This window comes from Eleutherodactylus coqui, chromosome 3 (genome assembly GCF_035609145.1).
Source record: "Eleutherodactylus coqui strain aEleCoq1 chromosome 3, aEleCoq1.hap1, whole genome shotgun sequence".
Classification (NCBI taxonomy): domain Eukaryota; kingdom Metazoa; phylum Chordata; class Amphibia; order Anura; family Eleutherodactylidae; genus Eleutherodactylus; species Eleutherodactylus coqui.
In genome coordinates, this window is record NC_089839.1 from 311,158,027 (window position 1) to 311,185,681 (window position 27,655).

General features: G+C 48.4%; 1 protein-coding gene across 1 annotated transcript; it reads left to right on the plus strand.

Moving 5' to 3' along the window:
- Positions 1 to 1,164: 1,164 nt before the first annotated feature.
- On the plus strand, positions 1,165 to 26,674 carry LOC136620325 (uncharacterized). The gene is made up of 11 exons (XM_066595023.1): positions 1,165 to 1,471; positions 1,985 to 2,046; positions 2,281 to 2,438; positions 13,440 to 13,705; positions 14,214 to 14,275; positions 14,510 to 14,667; positions 23,752 to 23,903; positions 25,497 to 25,565; positions 26,079 to 26,140; positions 26,375 to 26,532; positions 26,649 to 26,674. Exons 1-11 carry the CDS (start codon positions 1,346 to 1,348, stop codon positions 26,672 to 26,674), a joined length of 1,299 nt encoding a protein of 432 aa, XP_066451120.1. The 5' UTR covers positions 1,165 to 1,345.
- Positions 26,675 to 27,655: the final 981 nt, after the last annotated feature.

Below are 27,655 nucleotides of genomic sequence, written 5' to 3' on the forward strand. Positions count from 1 at the left end.
AACCCTGACAACTACTGCTGCTCCCATAACTACAGGAACCCTGACAACTACTGCTGCTCCAGTAACTACAGGAGCACTGACAACTACTGCTGCTCCCACAACTACAGGAATACTGACGACTACTGCTGCTCCTATAACTACAGGAACACTGACAACTACTGCTGCTCCCACAACTACAGGAATACTGACGACTACTGCTGCTCCTATAACTACAGGAACACTGACAACTACTGCTGCTCCAGTAACTACAGGAACACTGACAACTACTGCTGCTCCCACAACTACAGGGACACTGACAACTACGGCTGCTCCCACAACTACAGGAACACTGACAACTACTGCTGCTCCCACAACTACAGGAACACTGACAACTACTGCTGCTCCTATAACTACAGGAACACTGACAACTACCGCTGCTCTCACAACTACAGAAACACTGACAAGTACTGCTGCTCCAACAACTACAGAAACACTGACAACTACTGCTGCTCCCACAACTACAGAAACACTGACAACTACTGCTGCTCCAACAACTACAGGAACACTGACAACTACTGCTGCTCCAACAACTACAGGAACACTGACAACTACTGCTGCTCCAATAACTACAGGAACACTGACAACTACTGCTGCTCCCATAACTACAGGAACACTGACAACTACTGCTGGTCCAATAACTACAGAAACACTGACAACTACTGCTGCTCCCATAACTACAGGAACACTGACAACTACTGCTGGTCCAGTAATTACAGGAACACTGACAACTACTGCTGCTCGCATAACTACAGGAACACTGACAACTACTGCTGCTGCAGTAACTACAGGAACACTGACAACTACTGCTGCTCCAGTAACTACAGGAACACTGACAACTACTGCTGCTCCAGTAACTACAGGTACACTGACAACTACTGCTGCTCCCATAACTACAGGAACAATGACAACTACTGCTGCTCCAGTAACTACAGGAACACTGACAACTACTGCTGCTCCCACAACTACAGGAACACTGACAACTACTGCTGCTCCCACAACTACAGAAACACTGACAACTACTGCTGCTCCCATAACTACAGAAACACTGACAACTACTGCTGCTCCCATAACTACAGGAACACTGACAACTACTGCTGCTCCCATAACTACAGAAACACTGACAACTACTGCTGCTCCCATAACTACAGGAACACTGACAACTACTGCTGCTCCAGTAACTACAGGAACACTGACAACTACTGCTGCTCCCATAACTACAGAAACACTGACAACTACTGCTGCTCCAGCAACTACAGGAACACTGACAACTACTGCTGCTCCAATAACTACCGGTACACTGACAACTATGGAAACACCATCAGTCATGTATGTAGGGTTTAACTTCACGATTCTGAACTCGCAGTACAATGAGCGTCTTTCACGTCCAGAAGATCCCGATTATGTTTCGCTGAAGAACAAGATTGAAGAATTGGTGAGTCTGCAGTCTGCAGGATATCAGGCCTCACTTATCAAAACTCTTTAATCCTTTCCAATCCAATTTGTATCCTGGTTTTCCTAGGGGGCTTACTCTTTTTCTGTTGTTATACAACAGCGCTATCTGCTGGCTAAAGCCAGTACTGCATGAGGTGATACATTGGATAGGCTCCGACAGCAGAGAGGCTGGCAATATACAGTAAGAGAGCCCCAACGGACGTCTTCCAACATCGGAGCTGTACAGCCTTAAATCATAATGTCTTTAGGCGTCAGACAGTGGATTGGAAAGGGTTAAGGGTTTGTTCAGATTTGGTGGAAATGCTGTGGAGTTTCCAGAACAGAACATTCCACTACAAGCTCCGCAGTATTTCCACATCAGCCCATCAGTCCTTCTTGTGGGTTTGGGTAATGTAAGCTATATATAATATACAGGCACATTACATTATATACGGGGATTGGACTGTCCTGCGGGGTGTGATGTCACTGATATCCTGCTATGTTCCTCCTGCAGGCCCTCCCGGTGATCAGGAGGAATTACCCCTTCTGTCTACTTGTGATAACAATCTCATTTAGGTAAGTGTTGTTTATAGTGATGATTATATATAATAGTGCATGAAATATGGGAAGAACCTGGAGGACGAGGATCCCGACAGGAGCTGCTTACAGGATCCTCCAATCACCACACAAGCGGCACCTTCTACTGTTAATGAGCTTTTCTGATTTTCAAATATTATATTCTGCTGCTATTAAGTAATCTGGGAAGTTTGATGAATCATAAATGAGTCCAATGTTGTTTCTTTCCCACAGCGAAGGCTCAGTGAAAGTTCAAAATGCCGCTGCGTTCCCAAATAGCTCAGTGGCGCCTTCTAGTGATCAACTGCAGAGTGCATTTCTAGGGACGGTCAGAGAAGACGGAGGGATGATGGGAGACTTGCAGTTGTTTGCTTTCAACACCACGACGGCAGGTGAGACATGAGGATTCATCGGCTCCAGAGCTACAAGGTCTAATATGAAGGGAGCAGCGAACGCCAGAACGTTAGCGGTTTATTTATGGTTTAGTATGTCTTATTTTGTGTATTAGCGCAGACTCCCATGAGCGTCATGTAATCGCGTATTACGTGCGAGATGCACATGCGCATAATATGCGGTGAATGGCTCCAATGAAAGTACATTGGTCTTCATTAATCCGTTTGCGTATATACATTGCGCATAGGTGTTTATAAAAGAAAGCCGCATGTTCTATGTTACCGCGCTTTACGCCCGATGGAGCCCTATTGTCCTCTATGGTCACGTAAAAAAACTGTACATACGCAATTACGTTCCGTCGCAGAGTAACAGAGCGGGTAATTAAAAAATACAGGAAGACTGCGAATGACAGCGTGCGGAGGAATTTGTTTCCATATGGCAACCGTTGCAGCAAAAGGCAGGCCCACGCGGCGGTAAAACACGATGTTATACACGCAGCGTTTTACACGCCTTCTCATGTGAGCCCGACCTATTTTCAGTTTTGATCTTATAGTTATCGCAGCCTGTGTTTTTAAGTTGGTGTATTTATTTGTATATTATGATGTATTTATTTATTTTCCCATTTTCATTCATTATGGGCTCATGCAGACAGCCGGGTCAGACCCAGCTGCGACAATTCCTGCAGAGGGATGCAAGTCGTGCCCCTTGTAGTGACCCGCCACTCACCTACTCCAGCGTCTCCTCCGCATTGCTATGTGCCGGCTGCCGCCTAACCAGCACATGCGCAGTGCAGAGCCGGCGAGACAGAAGTGACGTTCCTGTGCGGGCCTCTGCGAGACTCACACAAATATAGGACAGGCCGCGATTTGTTTTTTCACGCAGTCAAATCGCGGCCATCTGCATAGGATTGCATAAACTCATGAAATCCTATGGCAGCGAGCACGGGCGGAAATTCGTTGGGAAATCCCGCCGCGGAATTTCTGCCCATGTGCATTTGGCGTTTGTCTGAGAAAATAGTTTTGTCTAAACAGAGTTCCCTCTGGCTACAAATAGCTGATATTCACCTCTGCCCGCTAGTCGCCCGTCGGCATCTCTGGGTCATCGTGCTGATATAAGGTTTATAAGCTGCAGTCAGTCTGTGCTGCCTCCAGGGCGTCTTATTGGGGTGGACTTAGAGTCATTAGAAACACCGACTTATATATGTGTCTGTGTGTACATATGAGTATATATACACTACCGTTCAAAAGTTTGGGGTCACATTGAAATGTCCTTATTTTTGAAGGAAAAGCACTGTACTTTTCAATGAAGATAACTTTAAACTAGTCCTAACTTTAAACAAATGCACTCTATACTTTGCTAATGTGGTAAATGACTATTCTAGCTGCAAATGTCTGTTTTTTTGTGCAAAATCTACAAAGGTGAATAGAGGCCCATTTCCAGCAACTATCACTCCAGTGTTCTAATGGTACAATGTGTTTGCTCATTGGCTCAGAAGGCTAATTGATGATTAGAAAACCCTTGTGCAATCATGTTCACACATCTGAAAACAGTCTAGCTCGTTACAGAAGCTACAAAACTGACCTTCCTGTGAGCAGATTGAGTTTCTGGAGCATCACATTTGTGGGGTCAATTAAACGCTCAAAATGGCCAGAAAAAGAGAACTTTCATCTGAAACTCGACAGTCTATTCTTGTTCTTAGAAATGAAGGCTATTCCATGTGAGAAATTGCTAAGAAATTGAAGATTTCCTACAACGGTGTGTACTACTCCCTTCAGAGGACAGCACAAACAGGCTCTAACCAGAGTAGAAAAAGAAGTGGGAGGCCGCGTTGCACAACTAAGCAAGAAGATAAGCACATTAGAGTCTCTAGTTTGAGAAACAGACGCCTCACAGGTACCCAACTGGCATCTTCATTAAATAGTACCCGCAAAACACCAGTGTCAACATCTACAGTGAAGAGGCGGCTGCGGGATTTTGGGCTTCAGGGCAGAGTGGCAAAGAAAAAGCCATATCTGAGACTGGCCAATAAAAGAAAAAGATTAAGATGGGCAAAAGAACACAGACATTGGACAGAGGAAGACTGGAAAAAAGTGTTGTGGACGGATGAATCCAAGTTTGAGGTGTTTGGATCACAAAGAAGAACGTTTGTGAGACGCAGAACAAATGAAAAGATGCTGGAAGAATGTCTGACGCCATCTGTTAAGCATGGTGGAGGTAATGTGATGGTCTGGGGTTGCTTTGGTGCTGGTAAGGTGGGAGATTTGTACAGGGTAAAAGGGATTCTGAATAAGGAAGGCTATCACTCCATTTTGCAACGCCATGCCATACCCAGTGGACAGCGCTTGATTGGAACCAATTTCATCCTACAACAGGACAATGACCCTAAACACACCTCCAAATTGTGCAAGAACTATTTACAGCAGAAGCAGGCAGCTGGTATTCTATCGGTAATGGAGTGGCCAGCGCAGTCACCAGATCTGAACCCCATTGAGCTGTTGTGGGAGCAGCTTGACCGTATGGTACGCCAGAAGTGCCCATCCAACCAATCCAACTTGTGGAAGATGCTTCTAGAAGCGTGGGGTGCAATTTCACAAGCTTACCTCAACAAATTAACAGCTAGAATGTCAAAGGTGTGCAATGCTGTAATTGCTGCAAAAGGAGGATTCTTTGACGAAAGCAAAGTTTGATGTAAAAACAATGTTATTTCAAATACAAATCATTATTTCTAACCTTGTCAATGTCTTGACTCTATTTTCTATTCATTTCACAACGCATGGTGGTGAATAAGTGTGACTTTTCATGGAAAACACAAAATTGTTTGGGTGACCCCAAACTTTTGAACGGTAGTGTATATATAGTAGAAGGGTTTAGAGATGTCCTATTACTAAATACAGAGTTTACAATTTAGTAAAGTTTCCTGTTCTGTAATTCTTTTCCAGAAAGTATATTTAATGTTCCATCTAATAAAGCCGGACGCTCCCATCATAATGTGGAGGAAAAGCCCGATGTTACAATTTTATTATAGTAAATTTATCACTAGAGATGAGAGAGCGCACTCGTTCGAGCATTAGGGTGTTCGAGATACTCGTTACTCATGCCGAGCACCACGCGGTACTCGAGTCAATTCCATTTCCTTCCCTGAAAGTTTTGCGCCATTTTCTAGCCAATAGAAACGCAGGGAAGGCATTACAATTTCCTCCTGTGATGTTCCAGCCCTATCTCACCCCCCTGCAGTGAGTGGCTGGCGAGATCAAGTGACCCCCGAGTATATAAAGTGGGCCCGCCCGCGGCTCGCCTCAGACACACGCTGGCAGAGATTAGGGAGAGTGCTGCTATAGGGAGAGTGTTAGCGTCTATAAGAACCCCAACGGTCCTTCTTAGGGCCACAGCTCACCTAGTGCACTACTGTTGTGGCTGCTGGGAGCAGTTTTGCACTTTTTTTTTTTATATCGGGCGTGCAGGCTATAGGGTTCTCAGGCTGCAGTCTGTACCACATAGCATAGGGAGACTGGTGGTGAGGCAGGGACAGTGGTAGTGTAGAATCCTGTCTACAACAACCCCAACGGTCCTTCTTAGGGCTGCCTGTGACCGTGTGCATTTAACTCCGTGGCTGCTGGGAATTGTAGTACCTCAGTATTGCACAGCTAGGCGTGCTTGCAGCCTTCTGTTACATTTTTTTCTGGGTGCAGTTTGTGTAACGTAAGCGCTGTCTGCCTCCCAACTGCACGCCAAGAAACCACAAATTTTTTACAACGCTCTGTGTTACCCATCAGCTGCCCGCACAGTGTACGGTGACAGACACCCATAGAGGGAAAGTCCAAAACACGCTCCATAGCCTGCATTGCATTGAAAAAAATATATTTTAAAAGATAAATCCTTCTTATGCCTACCTGTGACCCAGTGTATTTCACTGCGTGGCCTCTGGGACTTGAGGTGCATCACAATTGCATATTGCACAGCTGGGCCTGCTTGCATCCTTCCTTATAATTTATCTCTGGCTTCATTTTGCATTGTATAACCGTTGTCAGGCACCAACTACGCGGCAATAATTCACAAAATTTTTTACACCGCTCTGTCTCTGCTCGATTCTTAATCCACCATGCTGAAGGGTAAGGGTAGAGGTAGAGGACGTGGACGCGGTAGAGGACGCGGAGTTCCACGTGAGGGTGTGGGCATAGGCCCAGTTCCTGGTCCAGGTGAATCGCAGCTGGCTGCTGCGGGATTAGGAGAGAGGAAAGTTTCTGGGGTCCCCAGCTTCATATCACAATTTTTGGGTCCACATGGTAGACCTTTATTAAAAAACGAGCAGTGTGAGCAGGTCCTGTCGTGGATGGCAGAAAGTGCATCCAGCAATGTATCGACCACCCTGTCTTCTACGCCGTCCACTGCTGCAACTCTGAATCCTCTCGCTGCTGCTCCTCCTTACTCGCAGCCTCCTCACTCCATGAAAATGACACATTCTGATGAGCAGGCAGACTCCCAGGAACTGTTCTCGGTTCCCTGCCCTGATTGGGAAAAAATGGTTCCTCTCCCACCTGAGGAGTTTGTCGTGACTGATGCCCAACCTTTGGAAAGTTCCCGGGGTCCGGGTGATGAGTCTGGGGACTGCCGGGAACTGTCTCAAGAGCTTTCAGTGGGTGAGGAGTACAATGGCGATGAGACACAGTTGTCTATCAGTGAGGCAGTAGTAAGGGCAGTAAGTCCGAGGGAGGAGTGCACAGAGGATTCGGAGGAAGAGCAGCTGGACGATGAGGTGATTGACCCCACCTGGTTTGATAAGCCAACTGAGGACAGGTCTTCAGAGGGGGAGGCAATTGCAGCCGCAGGACAGGTTGGAAGAGGCAGTGGGGTGGCCAGGGGTAGAGGCAGGGCCAGAGCGAATAATCCCCCAGCTGTGTCCCAAAGCACCCCCTTGCGCCAAGCCACCATGCAGAGGCCAAAGTGCTCAAAGGTGTGGCAGTTTTTCACTGAGAGCGCGGACGACCGATGAACAGTGGTGTGCAACCTTTGTCGCGCCAAGATCAGCCGGGGAGCCACCACTACCAGCCTCAACACCACCAGCATGCGCAGGCATATGATGGCCAAGCACCCCACAAGGTGGGATGAAGGCCGTTCACCGCCTCCGGGTTGCACCACTGCCTCTCCCCCTGTGCCCCAATCTGCCACTGAGATCCAACTCACCTCTCAGGACACAGGCACAAGCGTCTCCCGGCCTGGACCCACACCCTCACCTCCGCTGTCCTCGGCCCCATCCAGCAATGTCTCTCAGCGCTGCGTCCAGCTGTCACTAGCACAAGCGTTGAAGCAAAATCGCAAATACTCCGCCACGCACCCGCACGCTCAAGCTTTAAATATCCACATTGCCAAACTGATCAGCCAGGCTTGTGGAAACGGACGCTTTCAAAAACATGATGGCAGCGGCGGCCCTGCGCTACTCGGTCCCCAGTCGCCACTATTTTTCATGGTGTGCCGTCCCAGCCCTGCACGACCACGTCTCCTGCAACATTGTACGCGCCCTCACCAACGCGGTTTCTGGCAGGGTCCACTTAACAACGGACACGTGGACAAGCACAGGCGGACAGGGCCACTATATCTCCCTGACGGCACATTGGGTGAATTTAGTGGAGGCTGGGACCGAGTCAGAGCCTGGGACCGCTCACGTCCTACCCACCCCCAGAATAGCAGGCCCCAGATCGGTGCTGGTATCTGCGGCGGTGTATGCCACCTCCACTAAACCTTCCTCCTCCTACGCAACCTCTACCTCGCAATCAAGACTTGTCAGCAGCACGTCGCCAGCAGTCGGTGTCGCTCGGCGCGGCAGCACAGCAGTGGGCAAGCGTCAGCAGGCCGTGCTGAAACTACTCAGCTTAGGAGAGAAGAGGCACACGGCCCACGAACTGCTGCAGGGTCTGACAGAGCAGACTGACCGCTGGCTTTCGCTGCTGAGCCTCCAACCGGGCATGGTCGTGTGTGACAACGGCCGTAACCTGGTAGCGGCTCTGCAGCTCGGCAGCCTCACGCACGTGCCATGCCTGGCCCACGTCTTTAATTTGGTGGTTCAGCGGTTTCTGAAAAGCTACCCACACTTGTCAGACCTCCTCGGCAAGGTACGCCAGGTCAGCACACATTTGCGCAAGTCCAAGACGGACGCTGCCACCCTGCGGACCCTGCAACATCGGTTTAATCTGCCAGTGCACCGACTGCTTTGCGACGTGCCCACACGGTGGAACTCTACGCTGCACATGTTGGCCAGGCTGTATGAGCAGCGTAGAGCTATAGTGGAATAGCAACTCCAACATGGGCGGCGTAGTGGGAGTCAGCCTCCTCAATTCTTTACAGAGGAGTGGGCCTGGATGGCAGATATCTGCCAGGTCCTTGGAAACTTTGATGAGTCTACCCAGATGGTGAGCGGGGATGCTGCAATCATTAGCGTCACCATTCCACTGCTATGCCTGTTGAGAAGTTCCCTGTAAAGCATAAAGGCTGACGCTTTGCTGTCGGAACAGGAGACGGGGGAAGAGAGTATGTCGCTGGATAGTCAGAGCACCCTCATGTCTATATCTCAGCACGTTGAGGATGAGGAGCGGGAGGAGCTTGAGGAGGAGGAGGGGAAGAGACAGCTGGGCCCACTGCAAAGGGTACCCATGCTGCTTGCCTCTCATCCGTTCAGCGTGTATGGGCTCTGGAGGAGGAAGGGGAGGAGGATCTGGAAAGTGATCTTCCTAGTGAGGACAGCCATGTCTTGCGTACTGGCACCCTGGCACACATGGCTGACTTCATGTTAGGATGCCTTTCTCGTGACCCTCGCGTTAGACACATTCTGGCCACTACGGATTACTGGCTGTACACACTGCTCGACCCACAATATAAGGAGAGCCTTTCCACTCTCATTCCTGAAGAGGAAAGGGGTTCGAGAGTGATGCAATACCACAGGGCCCTAGTGGACAAACTGATGGTAAACTTCCCATCCGACAGCGCTAGTGGCAGAAGGCGCTGTTCCGAGGGCCAAGTAGCAGGGGAGGCGCGAAGATCAGGCAGCATGTTCAGCGCAGGCAGGGGAACACTTTCCAAGGCCTTTGCCAGCTTTATGGCTCCCCAGCAAGACTGTGTCACCACTCCCCAGTCAAGGCTGAGTCGGAGGGAGCACTGTAAAAAGATGGTGAGGGAGTACGTAGCCGATCGTACCACCGTCCTCCGTGACACCTCTGCTCCGTACAACTACTGGGTGTCAAAGCTGGACACGTGGCACGAACTCGCACTGTATGCCCTGGAGGTGCTTGCTTGCCCTGCCGCTAGCGTCTTGTCAGAGAGGGTGTTTAGTGCAGTTGGGGGAATCATCACGGATAAGCGTACCCGTCTGTCAACTGACAGTGCCGACAGGCTTACGCTCATAAAGATGAACAAAGCCTGGATTTCCCCAGACTTCTCTTCTCCACCAGCGGAGAGCAGCGGTACCTAAAGATTATTTTCGCTGCAACCGCGGATGCAAGCATTGTTTTCTATCACCGTAAAAAACGGGGACATTTACCTTTGTCAATCTGTGTATGATATTCGTCCTCCTCCTCCGGCTCCTCTTCCTAAAACCTCACGTAATCACCCCGAACGGCCAATTTTTCGGCCAAAAGGCTCATTTAACTTTTTTAAACAATATTTATACGTTTCTATTCTAATTAAAGCATTGAAACTTCCACCTGAACCAATTTTTTTAACTGGGCTGCCTCCAGGCCTAGTTACAAATTAAGCCACAGTAAGCTCAGCGAGTAATGGGTTTGACCTGCCCTCTGGGTTGGGCATGGGCAATTTTTCTGGGGTACATTTGTACTGTTAGTACACAAATTTTTGGGGCCCTCGCCTACAATGTAATCCAAGTAATTTTTATGGGCTTCGCGTGCACTCATGGTACACCACTGTGTCTGGGGTTGGCCTACACTTTTGCTACAGAAATGTAACTCAGTTCTGCCTGCCTATACTTCTGCCACAGTAATGCTACAGGGGTCTGACTATACTTCTGCAACAGAAATGTAACTTTGGTCTGCCGATACTTCTGCTCCTGAAATGTTACCGTGGTCTGTGTATACTGTTACTACTGTAATGTTACTAATACTGGGCTCTGCCCATAATGCTTCAACGAAAATGTTACTGGGCTCTGCCTATACTGCTGCTACGGAAATGTTACTGGGCTCTGCCTATACTGTTACTGCAGAAGTGTTACTAGGGTCTCCCTAGACTTCTGCAATATAACTGTTAGTGGGGTCAGCTTATATCTTTGCTACAGGAGTATTACAGGGGTCTGTGCATACTATGGGTGCACTAAGTTTTCCCATCGCGGTGTTCAACGTACCTGGCCCAAAAAAAAAAAAAACAGACTGACTGGGGCATGCAGTGTGGGCTGAAGGCAACCTGCATTTAATCTGACGTTACCTCAGCTTTAAGGGAGGCACTGCAATGGGATTAATTTATGTACTGTCGGTGGATTCCAGGGAGCCACCCATGCTGTGGGTGCACACAGACTTCCCATTGGGGAGTTCTACCTACCTGTGACTATGAAAATAACCCAGACTGACTGGGGCAAGCAGTGTTGGCCGAAGCCAACCTGCATTTCATATCACGTTACCTCAGCTTTAACCCCTTCACGACCAAGGACGTACCGGTACGTCCCGTGTCCGCGGGGTATGTATGAAAAGAGGTTGCGATGCAACCTCTCTTCATACAGTGCGGGCGTCAGCTGTTTATAACAGCTGACACCCGCGGGCAATAGCCGCGCGCGGCCGATCGCGGCTATTAACCATTTAAATGCCGCTGTCATTTCTGACAGCGGCATTTAAATCCCCCGAACAGTCCCGCACGGCCCCCTGCGGTGAGATCGGGGGAGCCGTGCAGGTGTAATGGCAGCTGGGGGCCTAATGAAAGGCTCCAGGGCTGCCTTAACAGACTGCCTATCAAGCCATCCACACAGGGTGGCTTGATAGACTGCCTGTCAAAAAGCAGTATGACATAATGCTAATAGCATTACGTCATACTGCAGGAGCGATCAAAGCATCGCATCTTAAAGTCCCCCAGGGGGACTTCAAAGTAATGTAAAAAAAAATCAATAAAGTTTTTTTTATTTGAAAAAAAAAAAAGTTGTAAAAGTTTAAATCACCCCCCTTTTGCCATATCTATTATTAAAAAATCTAAATCATAAAATAAAAATATGTATTTGGTATCGCCGCGTCCATAAAAGTCCGAACTATCAAAGTAGCACCTTATTTTTCCTGCACGGTGAACGTCGTCCGAAAAAATAAATAAAGAACGCCAGAAATGCACTTTTTTAGTTACCCTGTCTCCCAGAAAAAACGCAATAAAAAGCGATCAAAAAGTCATATGTATTCCAAAATGGTACTATCAGAAACTACAGGACATCCCGCAATGCTATGCTCAACTATGCTCAACTACGTCGACGGAAAAATAAAAAAGTTATCGCGCGCGCAAAATGACGGCAGAAACAAATTGAAAAAAATTGAATGTCTTTGAAAAAAAAAGAGTATAGTAAAAAAAAACTATACAAGTTTGGTATCGTAGTAATCGTACCGACCCATAGAAAAAAGTTATCATGTCGTTTTTGTTGCCGTTTGTTCGCCGTAGAAGCAAGACGCACTAAAAGATGGCGAAATGTCGGGGTTTTTTTCATTTTACTTCACTTAGAATTTTTTTTAAGTTTTTCAGTACATTATATGGTACTTTAAATAGGACCATTGAAAAATACAACTCGTCCCTCAAAAAACAAGCCCTCATACAGCGACATCGCTGGATAAAACAAGGAGTTACGATTTTTTTAAAGGGGGGAGGAAAAAACGAAAATGGAAAAAGAAAAATGGCTGTGTCGTTAAGGGAGGCACTGCAATGGGATTTTTTTATGTACCGTCAGTGGCTTCCTGGGAACCACCCCTGCTGTGGGTGCACACTTAGTTCCCATCGCGGTGTTTGACCTGTCTGGCACAAAGACACTGACTGACTTGGGTAGGGGACAGAGTGCAGATGGCTTTCCCCTTGCGGTGTCGATTGAGCTGTGCGACACCTTGACAGAATGAATACTGTGTGGGCACATAGATTCCCCATAGTTATGTAACTCATGCCCACGTTTGCAGCTCCTGTCGGAGGTGGCACAGAATTGGAATGAAGATCGAATGTCAATTTCTACAGCATTGTGGGCTATCGCCCCGCCCCTTTTAAAGAGGGTTGCTACCTGGCCCTGCCAACCTTCTGCAGTGTGTGACTCTGGTTCCTCCTCATGGCAGACGCACTTATAAGTTGACATGAGGCTGGTTTGGCTATGCAGCCAGCGTGTGGCATGAGGGCAGCCGAAGGCTGCCCAGGGACGCTTTTGTGTGCCAGGAGGGGGGGGGGGATTTGGGCAGCATGTAACCCAGGAGAAGAGGCAGCGGTGTGTCCCGCAGGCAGTGATTGTGCTTAGTTGCAGGTAGTGTGGTGCTTAGCTAAGGTGTGCCTTGCTAATGAGGGTTTGTCCGAAGTAAAAATTGTTAGGGGGGGCACTCTTGCCGCTATTGTGCCTTAATAGTGGGACCTGGGAGCCTGAGATACCGTCCAGCATGTTGCCCCTCGCCTGCCCTATCCGTTTCTGTGTCGTTCCCATCACTTTCGTAGGTTTTGAAGATTTTCACAAATGAAAACCTTAGCGGAGCATGGGTCAAATACAAAAATGCACGAGTCGCCCATTGACTTCATTGAGTTTTGGTGCTCGCTCATCTCTATTTATCACCTAAAAAACATGAGTCGTATAAGAAGGAATCGTAGTTTGGGAAAACTGAGGTTTGTCCTACAGACTCCACTGCCCAGACTGTCCCATAAACGGGCTGCTGCAGCCAATCATACAGCTCAGTGCCCTGTTGTCACAGGGATTCCTCTGGCAGAAAAACTTATATCAGAAAACCCCTTAAAGACTTTACACTTTACTCATCATTACGTGGGTAAGATTTCATGTTAATATTCTGTATTTACAGAACCACTGACAACTACGGGAACTCTGACAACTACTGCTGCTCCAATAACTACAGGAACACTGACAACTACTGCTGCTCCCATAACTACAGGGACACTGACAACTACTGCTGCTCCAATAACTACCGGTACACTGACAACTATGGAAACACCATCAGTTATGTATGTAGGGTTTAACTTCACGATTCTGAACTCGCAGTACAATGAGCGTCTTTCACGTCCAGAAGATCCCGATTATGTTTCGCTGAAGAACAAGATTGAAGAATTGGTGAGTCTGCAGTCTGCAGGATATCAGGCCTCACTTATCAAAACTCTTTAATCCTTTCCAATCCAATTTGTATCCTGGTTTTCCTAGGGGGCTTACTCTTTTTCTGTTGTTATACAACAGCGCTATCTGCTGGCTAAAGCCAGTACTGCATGAGGTGATACATTGGATAGGCTCCGACAGCAGAGAGGCTGGCAATATACAGTAAGAGAGCCCCAACGGACGTCTTCCAACATCGGAGCTGTACAGCCCTAAATCATAATGTCTTTAGGCGTCAGACAGTGGATTGGAAAGGGTTAAGGGTTTGTTCAGATTTGGTGGAAATGCTGTGGAGTTTCCAGAACAGAACATTCCACTACAAGCTCCGCAGTATTTCCACATCAGCCCATCAGTCCTTCTTGTGGGTTTGGGTAATGTAAGCTATATATAATATACAGGCACATTACATTAGATACGGGGGTTGGTCTGCGCTGTGTGATGTCACTGATATCCTGCTATGTTCCTCCTGCAGGCCCTCCCGGTGATCAGGAGGAATTACCCCTTCTGTCTACTTGTGATAACAATCTCATTTAGGTAAGTGTTGTTTATAGTGATGATTATATATAATAGTGCATGAAATATGGGAAGAACCTGGAGGACGAGGATCCCGACAGGAGCTGCTTACAGGATCCTCCAATCACCACACAAGCGGCACCTTCTACTGTTAATGAGCTTTTCTGATCTTCAAATATTATATTCTGCTGCTATTAAGTAATCTGGGAAGTTTGATGAATCATAAATGAGTCCAATGTTGTTTCTTTCCCACAGCGAAGGCTCAGTGAAAGTTCAAAATGCCGCTGCGTTCCCAAATAGCTCAGTGGCGCCTTCTAGTGATCAACTGCAGAGTGCATTTCTAGGGACGGTCAGAGAAGACGGAGGGATGATGGGAGACTTGCAGTTGTTTGCTTTCAACACCACGACGGCAGGTGAGACATGAGGATTCATCGGCTCCAGAGCTACAAGGTCTAATATGAAGGGAGCAGCGAACGCCAGAACGTTAGCGGTTTATTTATGGTTTAGTATGTCTTATTTTGTGTATTAGCGCAGACTCCCATGAGCGTCATGTAATCGCGTATTACGTGCGAGATGCACATGCGCATAATATGCGGTGAATGGCTCCAATGAAAGTACATTGGTCTTCATTAATCCGTTTGCGTATATACATTGCGCATAGGTGTTTATAAAAGAAAGCCGCATGTTCTAGGTTACCGCGCTTTACGCCCGATGGAGCCCTATTGTCCTCTATGGTCACGTAAAAAAACTGTACATACGCAATTACGTTCCGTCGCAGAGTAACAGAGCGGGTAATTAAAAAATACAGGAAGACTGCGAATGACAGCGTGCGGGGGAATTTGTTTCCATATGGCAACCGTTGCAGCAAAAGGCAGGCCCACGCAGCGGTAAAACACGATGTTATACACGCAGCGTTTTACACGCCTTCTCATGTGAGCCCGACCTATTTTCAGTTTTGATCTTATAGTTATCGCAGCCTGTGTTTTTAAGTTGGTGTATATATTTGTATATTATGATGTATTTATTTATTTTCCCATTTTCATTCATTATGGGCTCATGCAGACGGCCGGGTCAGACCCAGCTGCGACAATTCCTGCAGAGGGATGCAAGTCGTGCCCCTTGTAGTGACCCGCCACTCACCTACTCCAGCGTCTCCTCCGCATTGCTATGTGCCGGCTGCCGCCTAACCAGCACATGCGCAGTGCAGAGCCGGCGAGACAGAAGTGACGTTCCTGTGCGGGCCTCTGTGAGACTCACACAAATATAGGACAGGCCGCGATTTGTTTTTTCACGCAGTCAAATTGTGGCCATCTGCATAGGATTGCATAAACTCATGAAATCCTATGGCAGCGGGCACGGGCGGAAATTCGTTGGGAAATCCCGCCGCGGAATTTCTGCCCATGTGCATTTGGCGTTTGTCTGAGAAAACAGTTTTGTCTAAACAGAGTTCCCTCTGGCTACAAATAGCTGATATTCACCTCTGCCCGCTAGTCGCCCGTCGGCATCTCTGGGTCATCGTGCTGATATAAGGTTTATAAGCTGCAGTCAGTCTGTGCTGCCCCCAGGGCGTCTTATTGGGGTGGAAACACCGACTTATATATGTGTCTGTGTGTACATATGAGTATATATATATATAGTAGAAGGGTTTAGAGATGTCCTATTACTAAATACAGAGTTTACAATTTAGTAAAGTTTCCTGTTCTGTAATTCTTTTCCAGAAAGTATATTTAATGTTCCATCTAATAAAGCCGGACGCTCCCATCATAATGTGGAGGAAAAGCCCGATGTTACAATTTTATTATAGTAAATTTATCACTAGAGATGAGAGAGCGCACTCGTTCGAGCATTAGGGTGTTCGAGATACTCGTTACTCATGCCGAGCACCACGCGGTACTCGAGTCAATTCCATTTCCTTCCCTGAAAGTTTTGCGCCATTTTCTAGCCAATAGAAACGCAGGGAAGGCATTACAATTTCCTCCTGTGATGTTCCAGCCCTATCTCACCCCCCTGCAGTGAGTGGCTGGCGAGATCAAGTGACCCCCGAGTATATAAAGTGGGCCCGCCCGCGGCTCGCCTCAGACACACGCTGGCAGAGATTAGGGAGAGTGCTGCTATAGGGAGAGTGTTAGCGTCTACAAGAACCCCAACGGTCCTTCTTAGGGCCACAGCTCACCTAGTGCACTACTGTTGTGGCTGCTGGGAGCAGTTTTGCACTTTTTTTTTTATATCGGGCGTGCAGGCTATAGGGTTCTCAGGCTGCAGTCTGTACCACATAGTATAGGGAGACTGGTGGTGAGGCAGGGACAGTGGTAGTGTATAATCCTGTCTACAACAACCCCAACGGTTCTTCTTAGGACTGCCTGTGACCGTGTGCATTTAACTCCGTGGCTGCTGGGAATTGTAGTACCTCAGTATTGCACAGCTAGGCGTGCTTGCAGCCTTCTGTTACATTTTTTTCTGGGTGCAGTTTGTGTAACGTAAGCGCTGTCTGCCTCCCAACTGCACGCCAAGAAACCACAAATTTTTTACAACGCTCTGTGTTACCCATCAGCTGCCCGCACAGTGTACGGTGACAGACACCCATAGAGGGAAAGTCCAAAACACGCTCCATAGCCTGCATTGCATTGAAAAAAATATATTTTAAAAGATAAATCCTTCTTATGCCTACCTGTGACCCAGTGTATTTCACTGCGTGGCCTCTGGGACTTGAGGTGCATCACAATTGCATATTGCACAGCTAGGCCTGCTTGCATCCTTCCTTATAATTTATCTCTGGCTTCATTTTGCATTGTATAACCGTTGTCAGGCACCAACTGCGCGGCAATAATTCACAAGATTTTTTACACCGCTCTGTCTCTGCTCGATTCTTAATCCACCATGCTGAAGGGTAAGGGTAGAGGTAGAGGACGTGGACGCGGTAGAGGACGCGGAGTTCCACGTGAGGGTGTGGGCATAGGCCCAGTTCCTGGTCCAGGTGAATCGCAGCTGGCTGCTGCGGGATTAGGAGAGAGGAAAGTTTCTGGGGTCCCCAGCTTCATATCACAATTTTTGGGTCCACATGGTAGACCTTTATTAAAAAACGAGCAGTGTGAGCAGGTCCTGTCGTGGATGGCAGAAAGTGCATCCAGCAATGTATCGACCACCCTGTCTTCTACGCCGTCCACTGCTGCAACTCTGAATCCTCTCGCTGCTGCTCCTCCTTCCTCGCAGCCTCCTCACTCCATGAAAATGACACATTCTGATGAGCAGGCAGACTCCCAGGAACTGTTCTCGGTTCCCTGCCCTGATTGGGAAAAAATTGTTCCTCTCCCACCTGAGGAGTTTGTCGTGACTGATGCCCAACCTTTGGAAAGTTCCCGGGGTCCGGGTGATGAGTCTGGGGACTGCCGGGAACTGTCTCAAGAGCTTTCAGTGGGTGAGGAGGACAATGGCGATGAGACACAGTTGTCTATCAGTGAGGCAGTAGTAAGGGCAGTAAGTCCAAGGGAGGAGTGTACAGAGGATTCGGAGGAAGAGCAGCTGGACGATGAGGTGATTGACCCCACCTGGTTTGATAAGCCAACTGAGGACAGGTCTTCAGAGGGGGAGGCAATTGCAGCCACAGGACAGGTTGGAAGAGGCAGTGGGGTGGCCAGGGGTAGAGGCAGGGCCAGAGCGAATAATCCCCCAGCTGTTTCCCAAAGCACCCCCTTGCGCCAAGCCACCGTGCAGAGGCCAAAGTGCTCAAAGGTGTGGCAGTTTTTCACTGAGAGCGCGGACAACCGACGAACAGTGGTGTGCAACCTTTGTCGCGCCAAGATCAGCCGGGGAGCCACCACTACCAGCCTCACCACCACCAGCATGCGCAGGCATATGATGGCCAAGCACCCCACAAGGTGGGATGAAGGCCGTTCACCGCCTCCGGGTTGCACCACTGCCTCTCCCCCAGTGCCCCAACCTGCCACTGAGATCCAACTCACCTCTCAGGACACAGGCACTACCGTCTCCCGGCCTGGACCCACACCCTCACCTCCGCTGTCCTCGGCCCCATCCAGCAATGTCTCTCAGCGCTGCGTCCAGCTGTCACTAGCACAAGCGTTGAAGCAAAATCGCAAATACTCCGCCACGCAACCGCACGCTCAAGCTTTAAATATCCACATTGCCAAACTGATCAGCCAGGCTTGTGGAAACGGACGCTTTCAAAAACATGATGGCAGCGGCGGCCCTGCGCTACTCGGTCCCCAGTCACCACTATTTTTCATGGTGTGCCGTCCCAGCCCTGCACGACCACGTCTCCTGCAACATTGTACGCGCCCTCACCAACGCGGTTTCTGGCAGGGTCCACTTAACAACGGACACGTGGACAAACACAGGCGGACAGGGCCACTATATCTCCCTGACGGCACATTGGGTGAATTTAGTGGAGGCTGGGACCGAGTCAGAGCCTGCGACCGCTCACGTCCTACCCACCCCCAGAATAGCGGGCCCCAGATCGGTGCTGGTATCTGCGGCGGTGTATGCCACCTCCACTAAACCTTCCTCCTCCTACGCAACCTCTACCTCGCAATCAAGACTTGTCAGCAGCACGTCGCCAGCAGTCGGTGTCGCTCGGCGCGGCAGCACAGCAGTGGGCAAGCGTCAGCAGGCCGTGCTGAAACTACTCAGCTTAGGAGAGAAGAGGCACACGGCCCACGAACTGTTGCATGGTCTGACAGAGCAGACTGACCGCTGGCTTTCGCTGCTGAGCCTCCAACCAGGCATGGTCGTGTGTGACAACGGCCGTAACCTGGTGGTGGCTCTGCAGCTCGGCAGCCTCACGCACGTGCCATGCCTGGCCCACGTCTTTAATTTGGTGGTTCAGCGGTTTCTGAAAAGCTACCCACACTTGTCAGACCTCCTCGGCAAGGTGCGCCAGGTCAGCGCACATTTCCGCAAGTCCAAGACGGACGCTGCCACCCTGCAGACACTGCAACATCGGTTTAATCTGCCAGTGCACCGACTGCTTTGCGACGTGCCCACACGGTGGAACTCTACGCTGCACATGTTGGCCAGGCTGTATGAGCAGCGTAGAGCTATAGTGGAATAGCAACTCCAACATGGGCGGCGTAGTGGGAGTCAGCCTCCTCAATTCTTTACAGAGGAGTGGGCCTGGATGGCAGATATCTGCCAGGTCCTTGGAAACTTTGATGAGTCTACCCAGATGGTGAGTGGTGATGCTGCAATCATTAGCGTCACCATTCCACTGCTATGCCTGTTGAGAAGTTCCCTGTAAAGCATAAAGGCTGACGCTTTGCTGTCGGAACAGGAGACGGGGGAAGAGAGTATGTCGCTGGATAGTCAGAGCACCCTCATGTCTATATCTCAGCACGTTGAGGATGAGGAGGGGGAGGAGCTTGAGGAGGAGGAGGGGGAAGAGACAGCTGGGCCCACTGCAAAGGGTACCCATGCTGCTTGCCTCTCATCCGTTCAGCGTGTATGGGCTCTGGAGGAGGAAGGGGAGGAGGATCTGGAAAGTGATCTTCCTAGTGAGGACAGCCATGTCTTGCGTACTGGCACCCTGGCACACATGGCTGACTTCATGTTAGGATGCCTTTCTCGTGACCCTCGCGTTAGACGCATTCTGGCCACTACGGATTACTGGCTGTACACACTGCTCGACCCACAATATAAGGAGAGCCTTTCCACTCTCATTCCTGAAGAGGAAAGGGGTTTGAGAGTGATGCAATACCACAGGGCCCTAGTGGACAAACTGATGGTAAACTTCCCATCCGACAGCGCCAGTGGCAGAAGGCGCTGTTCCGAGGGCCAAGTAGCAGGGGAGGCGCGAAGATCAGGCAGCATGTTCAGCGCAGGCAGGGGAACACTCTCCAAGGCCTTTGCCAGCTTTATGGCTCCCCAGCAAGACTGTGTCACCACTCCCCAGTCAAGGCTGAGTCGGAGGGAGCACTGTAAAAAGATGGTGAGGGAGTACGTAGCCGATCGTACCACCGTCCTCCGTGACACCTCTGCTCCGTACAACTACTGGGTGTCAAAGCTGGACACGTGGCACGAACTCGCACTATATGCCCTGGAGGTGCTTGCTTGCCCTGCCGCTAGCGTCTTGTCAGAGAGGGTGTTTAGTGCAGTTGGGGGAATCATCACGGATAAGCGTACCCGTCTGTCAACTGACAGTGCCGACAGGCTTACGCTCATAAAGATGAACAAAGCCTGGATTTCCCCAGACTTCTCTTCTCCACCAGCGGAGAGCAGCGGTACCTAAAGATTATTTTCGCTGCAACCGCGGATGCAAGCATTGTTCTCTATCACCGTAAAAAACGGGGACATTTACCTTTGTCAATCTGTGTATGATATTCGTCCTCCTCCTCCGGCTCCTCCTCCTAAAACCTCACGTAATCACCCCGAACGGCCAACTTTTCGGTGGGCCAAAAGGCTCATAGAACTTTTTTAAACAATATTTATACGTTTCTATTCTAATTAAAGCATTGAAACTTCCACCTGAACCAATTTTTCTAACTGGGCTGCCTCCAGGCCTAGTTACAAATAAAGCCACAGTAAGCTCAGCGAGTAATGGGTTTGACCTGCCCTCTGGGTTGGGCATGGGCAATTTTTCTGGGGTACATTTGTACTGTTAGTACACAAATTTTTGGGGCCCTCGCCTACAATGTAATCCAAGTAATTTTTATGGGCTTCGCCTGCACTCATGGTACACCACTGTGCCTGGGGTTGGCCTACACTTTTGCTACAGAAATGTAACTCAGTTCTGCCTGCCTATACTTCTGGCACAGTAATGCTACAGGGGTCTGACTATACTTCTGCAACAGAAATGTAACTTTGGTCTGCCGATACTTCTGCTCCTGAAATGTTACCGTGGTCTGTGTATACTGTTACTACTGTAATGTTACTAATACTGGGCTCTGCCCATAATGCTTCAACGGAAATGTTACTGGGCTCTGCCTATACTGCTGCAACGGAAATGTTACTGGGCTCTGCCTATACTGTTACTACAGAAGTGTTACTAGGGTCTCCCTAGACTTCTGCAATATAACTGTTAGTGGGGTCAGCTTATATCTTTGCTACAGGAGTATTACAGGGGTCTGTGCATACTATGGGTGCACTAAGTTTTCCCATCGCGGTGTTCAACGTACCTGGCCCAAAAAAAAAAAAAACAGACTGACTGGGGCATGCAGTGTGGGCTGAAGGCAACCTGCATTTAATCTCACATAACCTCAGCTTTAAGGGAAGCACTGCAATGGGATTAATTTATGTACTGTCGGTGGATTCCAGGGAGCCACCCATGCTGTGGGTGCACACAGACTTCCCATTGGGGAGTTCTACCTACCTGTGACTATGAAAATAACCCAGACTGACTGGGGCAAGCAGTGTTGGCCGAAGCCAACCTGCATTTCATATCACGTTACCTCAGCTTTAACCCCTTCACGACCAAGGACGTACCGGTACGTCCCGTGTCCGCGGGGTATGTATGAAGAGAGGTTGCGATGCAACCTCTCTTCATACAGTGCGAGCGTCAGCTGTTTATAACAGCTGACACCCGCGGGCAATAGCCGCGCGCGGCCGATCGCGGCTATTAACCATTTAAATGCCGCTGTCAGAATTGCGGTGAGATCGGGGGAGCCGTGCAGGTGTCATGGCAGCCGGGGGCCTAATGAAAGGCCCCAGGGCTGCCTTAACAGACTGCCTATCAAGCCATCCACATAGGGTGGCTTGATAGACTGCCTGTCAAAAAGCAGTATGACATAATGCTAATAGCATTACGTCGTACTGCAGGAGCGATCAAAGCATCGCATCTTAAAGTCCCCCAGGGGGACTTCAAAATAATGTAAAAAAAAAATCAATAAAGTTTTTTTTATTTGAAAAAAAAAAAAAGTTGTAAAAGTTTAAATCACCCCCCTTTTGCCATATCTATTATTAAAAATTCTAAATCATAAAATAAAAATATGTATTTGGTATCGCCGCGTCCATAAAAGTCCGAACTATCAAAGTAGCACCTTATTTTTCCTGCACGGTGAACGTCGTCCGAAAAAAAAAATAAAGAACGCCAGAAATGCACTTTTTTAGTTACCCTGTCATCCAGAAAAAACGCAATAAAAAGCGATCAAAAAGTCATATGTATTCCAAAATGGTACTATCAGAAACTACAGGACATCCCGCAATGCTATGCTCAACTATGCTCAACTACGTCCACGGAAAAATAAAAAAGTTATCGCGCGCGCAAAATGACGGCAGAAACAAATTGAAAAAAATGTAATGTCTTTGAAAAAAAATACAACTCGTCCCTCAAAAAACAAGCCCTCATACAGCGACATCGCTGGATAAATAAAGGAGTTACGATTTTTTTAAAGGGGGGAGGAAAAAACGAAAATGGAAAAAGAAAAATGGCTGTGTCATTAAGGGGTTAAGGGAGGCACTGCAATGGGATTTTTTTATGTACCGTCAGTGGCTTCCTGGGAACCACCCCTGCTGTGGGTGCACACTTAGTTCCCATCGCGGTGTTTGACCTGTCTGGCACAAAGACACTGACTGACTTGGGTAGGGGACAGAGTGCAGATGGCTTTCCCCTTGCGGTGTCGATTGAGCTATGCGACACCTTGACAGAATGAATACAGTGTGGGCACATAGATTCCCCATAGCTATGTAACTCATGCCCACGTTTGCAGCTCCTGTCGGAGGTGGCACAGAATTGGAATGAAGATCGAATGTCAATTTCTACAGCACTGTGGGCTATCGCCCCGCCCCTTTTAAAGAGGGTTGCTACCTGGCCCTGCCAACCTTCTGCAGTGTGTGACTCTGGTTCCTCCTCATGGCAGACGCACTTATAAGTTGACATGAGGCTGGTTTGGCTATGCAGCCAGCGTGTGGCATTTTTGTGTGCCAGGAGGGGGGGGGGATTTGGGCAGCATGTAACCCAGGAGAAGAGGCAGCGGTGTGTCCCGCAGGCAGTGATTGTGCTTAGTTGCAGGTAGTGTGGTGCTTAGCTAAGGTGTGCCTTGCTAATGAGGGTTTGTCCGAAGTAAAAATTGTTAGGGGGGGCACTCTTGCCGCTATTGTGCCTTAATAGTGGGACCTGGGAGCCTGAGATACCGTCCAGCATGTTGCCCCTCGCCTGCCCTATCCGTTTCTGTGTCGTTCCCATCACTTTCGTAGGTTTTGAAGATTTTCACAAATGAAAACCTTAGCGGAGCATGGGTCAAATACAAAAATGCACGAGTCGCCCATTGACTTCATTGAGTTTTGGTGCTCGCTCATCTCTATTTATCACCTAAAAAACATGAGTCGTATAAGAAGGAATCGTAGTTTGGGAAAACTGAGGTTTGTCCTACAGACTCCACTGCCCAGACTGTCCCATAAACGGGCTGCTGCAGCCAATCATACAGCTCAGTGCCCTGTTGTCACAGGGATTCCTCTGGCAGAAAAACTTATATCAGAAAACCCCTTAAGGAGTTTACACTTTACTCATCATTACGTGGGTAAGATTTAATGTTAATATTCTGTATTTACAGAACCACTGACAACTACGGGAACTCTGACAACTACTGCTGCTCCAATAACTACAGGAACACTGACAACTACTGCTGCTCCCATAACTACAGGGACACTGACAACTACTGCTGCTCCAATAACCACAGGAACAATGACAACTACTGCTGCTCCAGTAACTACAGGAACACTGACAGCTACTGCTGCTCCCATAACTACAGGAACACTGACAACTACTGCTGCTCCCACAACTACAGAAACACAGACAACTACTGCTGCTCCCATAACTAAAGAAACACTAACAACTACTGCTGCTCCAATAACTACAGGAGCACTGACAACTACTGCTGCTCCTATAACTACAGGAACACTGACAACTACTGCTGCTCCCATAACTACAGGAACACTGACAACTACTGCTGCTCCCATAACTACAGGAACACTGACAACTACTGCTGCTCCAATAACTACAGTAACAATGACAACTACTGCTGCTCCAATAACTACAGGAGCACTGACAACTACTGCTGCTCCAGTAACTACAGAAACACTGACAACTACTGCTGCTCCAGTAACTACAGAAACACTGACAACTACTGCTGCTCCAGTAACTACAGGAACACTGACAACTGCTGCTGCTCCCACAACTACAGAAACACTGACAACTACTGCTGCTCCAGTAACTACAGAAACACTGACAACTACTGCTGCTCCAGTAACTACAGGAACACTGACAACTACTGCTGCTCCCACAACTACAGGAACACTGACAACTACTGCCGCTCCCATAACTACAGAAACACTGACAACTACTGCTGCTCCTGCAACTACAGGAACACTGACAACTACTGCCGCTCCCATAACTACAGAAACACTGACAACTACTGCTGCTCCAGTAACTACAGGAACACTGACACCTACTGCTGCTCCAGTAACTACAGGAACACTGACAACTACTGCTGCTCCCACAACTGCAGGAACACCGACAACTACTGCTGCTCCAGTAACTACAGGAACACTGACAACTACTGCTGCTCCTGCAACTACAGGAACACTGACAACTACTGCCGCTCCCATAACTACAGAAACACTGACAACTACTGCTGCTCCTGCAACTACAGGAACACTGACAACTACTGCCGCTCCCATAACTACAGAAACACTGACAACTACTGCTGCTCCAGTAACTACAGGAACACTGACACCTACTGCTGCTCCAGTAACTACAGGAACACTGACAACTACTGCTGCTCCAGTAACTACAGGAACACTGACAACTACTGCTGCTCCTGCAACTACAGGAACACTGACAACTACTGCCGCTCCCATAACTACAGAAACACTGACAACTACTGCTGCTCCAGTAACTACAGGAACACTGACAACTACTGCTGCTCCCACAACTGCAGGAACACCGACAACTACTGCTGCTCCAGTAACTACAGGAACACTGACAACTACTGCTGCTCCTGCAACTACAGGAACACTGACAACTACTGCCGCTCCCATAACTAAAGAAACACTGACAACTACTGCTGCTCCAGTAACTACAGGAACACTGACAACTACTGCTGCTGCAGTAACTACAGGAACACTGACAACTACTGCTGCTCCCATAACTACAGAACCCCTGACAACTACTGCTGCTCCAGCAACTACAGGAACACTGACAACTACTGCTGCTCCCATAACTACCGGTACACTGACAACTATGGAAACACCATCAGTTATGTATGTAGGGTTTAACTTCACGATTCTGAACTTGCAGTACAATGAGCGTCTTTCACGTCCAGAAGATCCCGATTATGTTTCGCTGAAGAACAAGATTGAAGAATTGGTGAGTCTGCAGTCTGCAGGATATCAGGCCTCACTTATCAAAACTCTTTAATCCTTTCCAATCCAATTTGTATCCTGGTTTTCCTAGGGGGCTTACTCTTTTTCTGTTGTTATACAACAGCGCTATCTGCTGGCTAAAGCCAGTACTGCATGAGGTGATACATTGGATAGGCTCCGACAGCAGAGAGGCTGGCAATATACAGTAAGAGAGCCCCAACGGACGTCTTCCAACATCGGAGCTGTACAGCCTTAAATCATAATGTCTTTAGGCGTCAGACAGTGGATTGGAAAGGGTTAAGGGTTTGTTCAGATTTGGTGGAAATGCTGTGGAGTTTCCAGAACAGAACATTCCACTGCAAGCTCCGCAGTATTTCCACATCAGCCCATTAGTCCTTCTTGTGGGTTTGGGTAATGTAAGCTATATATAATATACAGGCACATTACATTATATACGGGGGTTGGACTGTCCTGCGGGGTGTGATGTCACTGATATCCTGCTATGTTCCTCCTGCAGGCCCTCCCGGTGATCAGGAGGAATTACCCCTTCTGTCTACTTGTGATAACAATCTCATTTAGGTAAGTGTTGTTTATAGTGATGATTATATATAATAGTGCATGAAATATGGGAAGAACCTGGAGGACGAGGATCCCGACAGGAGCTGCTTACAGGATCCTCCAATCACCACACAAGCGGCACCTTCTACTGTTAATGAGCTTTTCTGATCTTCAAATATTATATTCTGCTGCTATTAAGTAATCTGGGAAGTTTGATGAATCATAAATGAGTCCAATGTTGTTTCTTTCCCACAGCGAAGGCTCAGTGAAAGTTCAAAATGCCGCTGCGTTCCCAAATAGCTCAGTGGCGCCCTCTAGTGATCAACTGCAGAGTGCATTTCTAGGGACGGTCAGAGAAGACGGAGGGATGATGGGAGACTTGCAGTTGTTTGCTTTCAACACCACGACGGCAGGTGAGACATGAGGATTCATCGGCTCCAGAGCTACAAGGTCTAATATGAAGGGAGCAGCGAACGCCAGAACGTTAGCGGTTTATTTATGGTTTAGTATGTCTTATTTTGTGTATTAGCGCAGACTCCCATGAGCGTCATGTAATCGCGTATTACGTGCGAGATGCACATGCGCATAATATGCGGTGAATGGCTCCAATGAAAGTACATTGGTCGTCATTAATCCGTTTGCGTATATACATTGCGCATAGGTGTTTATAAAAGAAAGCCGCATGTTCTATGTTACCGCGCTTTACGCCCGATGGAGCCCTATTGTCCTCTATGGTCACGTAAAAAAACTGTACATACGCAATTACGTTCCGTCGCAGAGTAACAGAGCGGGTAATTAAAAAATACAGGAAGACTGCGAATGACAGCGTGCGGAGGAATTTGTTTCCATATGGCAACCGTTGCAGCAAAAGGCAGGCCCACGCAGCGGTAAAACACGATGTTATACACGCAGCGTTTTACACGCCTTCTCATGTGAGCCCGACCTATTTTCAGTTTTGATCTTATAGTTATCGCAGCCTGTGTTTTTAAGTTGGTGTATTTATTTGTATATTATGATGTATTTATTTATTTTCCCATTTTCATTCATTATGGGCTCATGCAGACAGCCGGGTCAGACCCAGCTGCGACAATTCCTGCAGAGGGATGCAAGTCGTGCCCCTTGTAGTGACCCGCCGCTCACCTACTCCAGCGTCTCCTCCGCATTGCTATGTGCCGGCTGCCGCCTAACCAGCACATGCGCAGTGCAGAGCCGGCGAGACAGAAGTGACGTTCCTGTGCGGGCCTCTGTGAGACTCACACAAATATAGGACAGGCCGCGATTTGTTTTTTCACGCAGTCAAATCGCGGCCATCTGCATAGGATTGCATAAACTCATGAAATCCTATGGCAGCGGGCACGGGCGGAAATTCGTTGGGAAATCCCGCCGCGGAATTTCTGCCCATGTGCATTTGGCGTTTGTCTGAGAAAACAGTTTTGTCTAAACAGAGTTCCCTCTGGCTACAAATAGCTGATATTCACCTCTGCCCGCTAGTCGCCCGTCGGCATCTCTGGGTCATCGTGCTGATATAAGGTTTAT

What these genes read in the sequence shown, in the direction of transcription:
- LOC136620325 (XM_066595023.1), top strand. Translation starts at nt 1,346, where the DNA reads ATGGAAACACCATCAGTCATGTATGTAGGGTTTAACTTCACGATTCTG. An exon ending in TTTCAACACCACGACGGCAG is followed by an intron (nt 2,439 to 13,439) that starts GTGAGACATGAG and finishes CTGTATTTACAG; the next exon opens with AACCACTGACAACTACGGGA. An exon ending in TGACAACTACTGCTGCTCCA is followed by an intron (nt 23,904 to 25,496) that starts GTAACTACAGGA and finishes CTGAACTTGCAG; the next exon opens with TACAATGAGCGTCTTTCACG.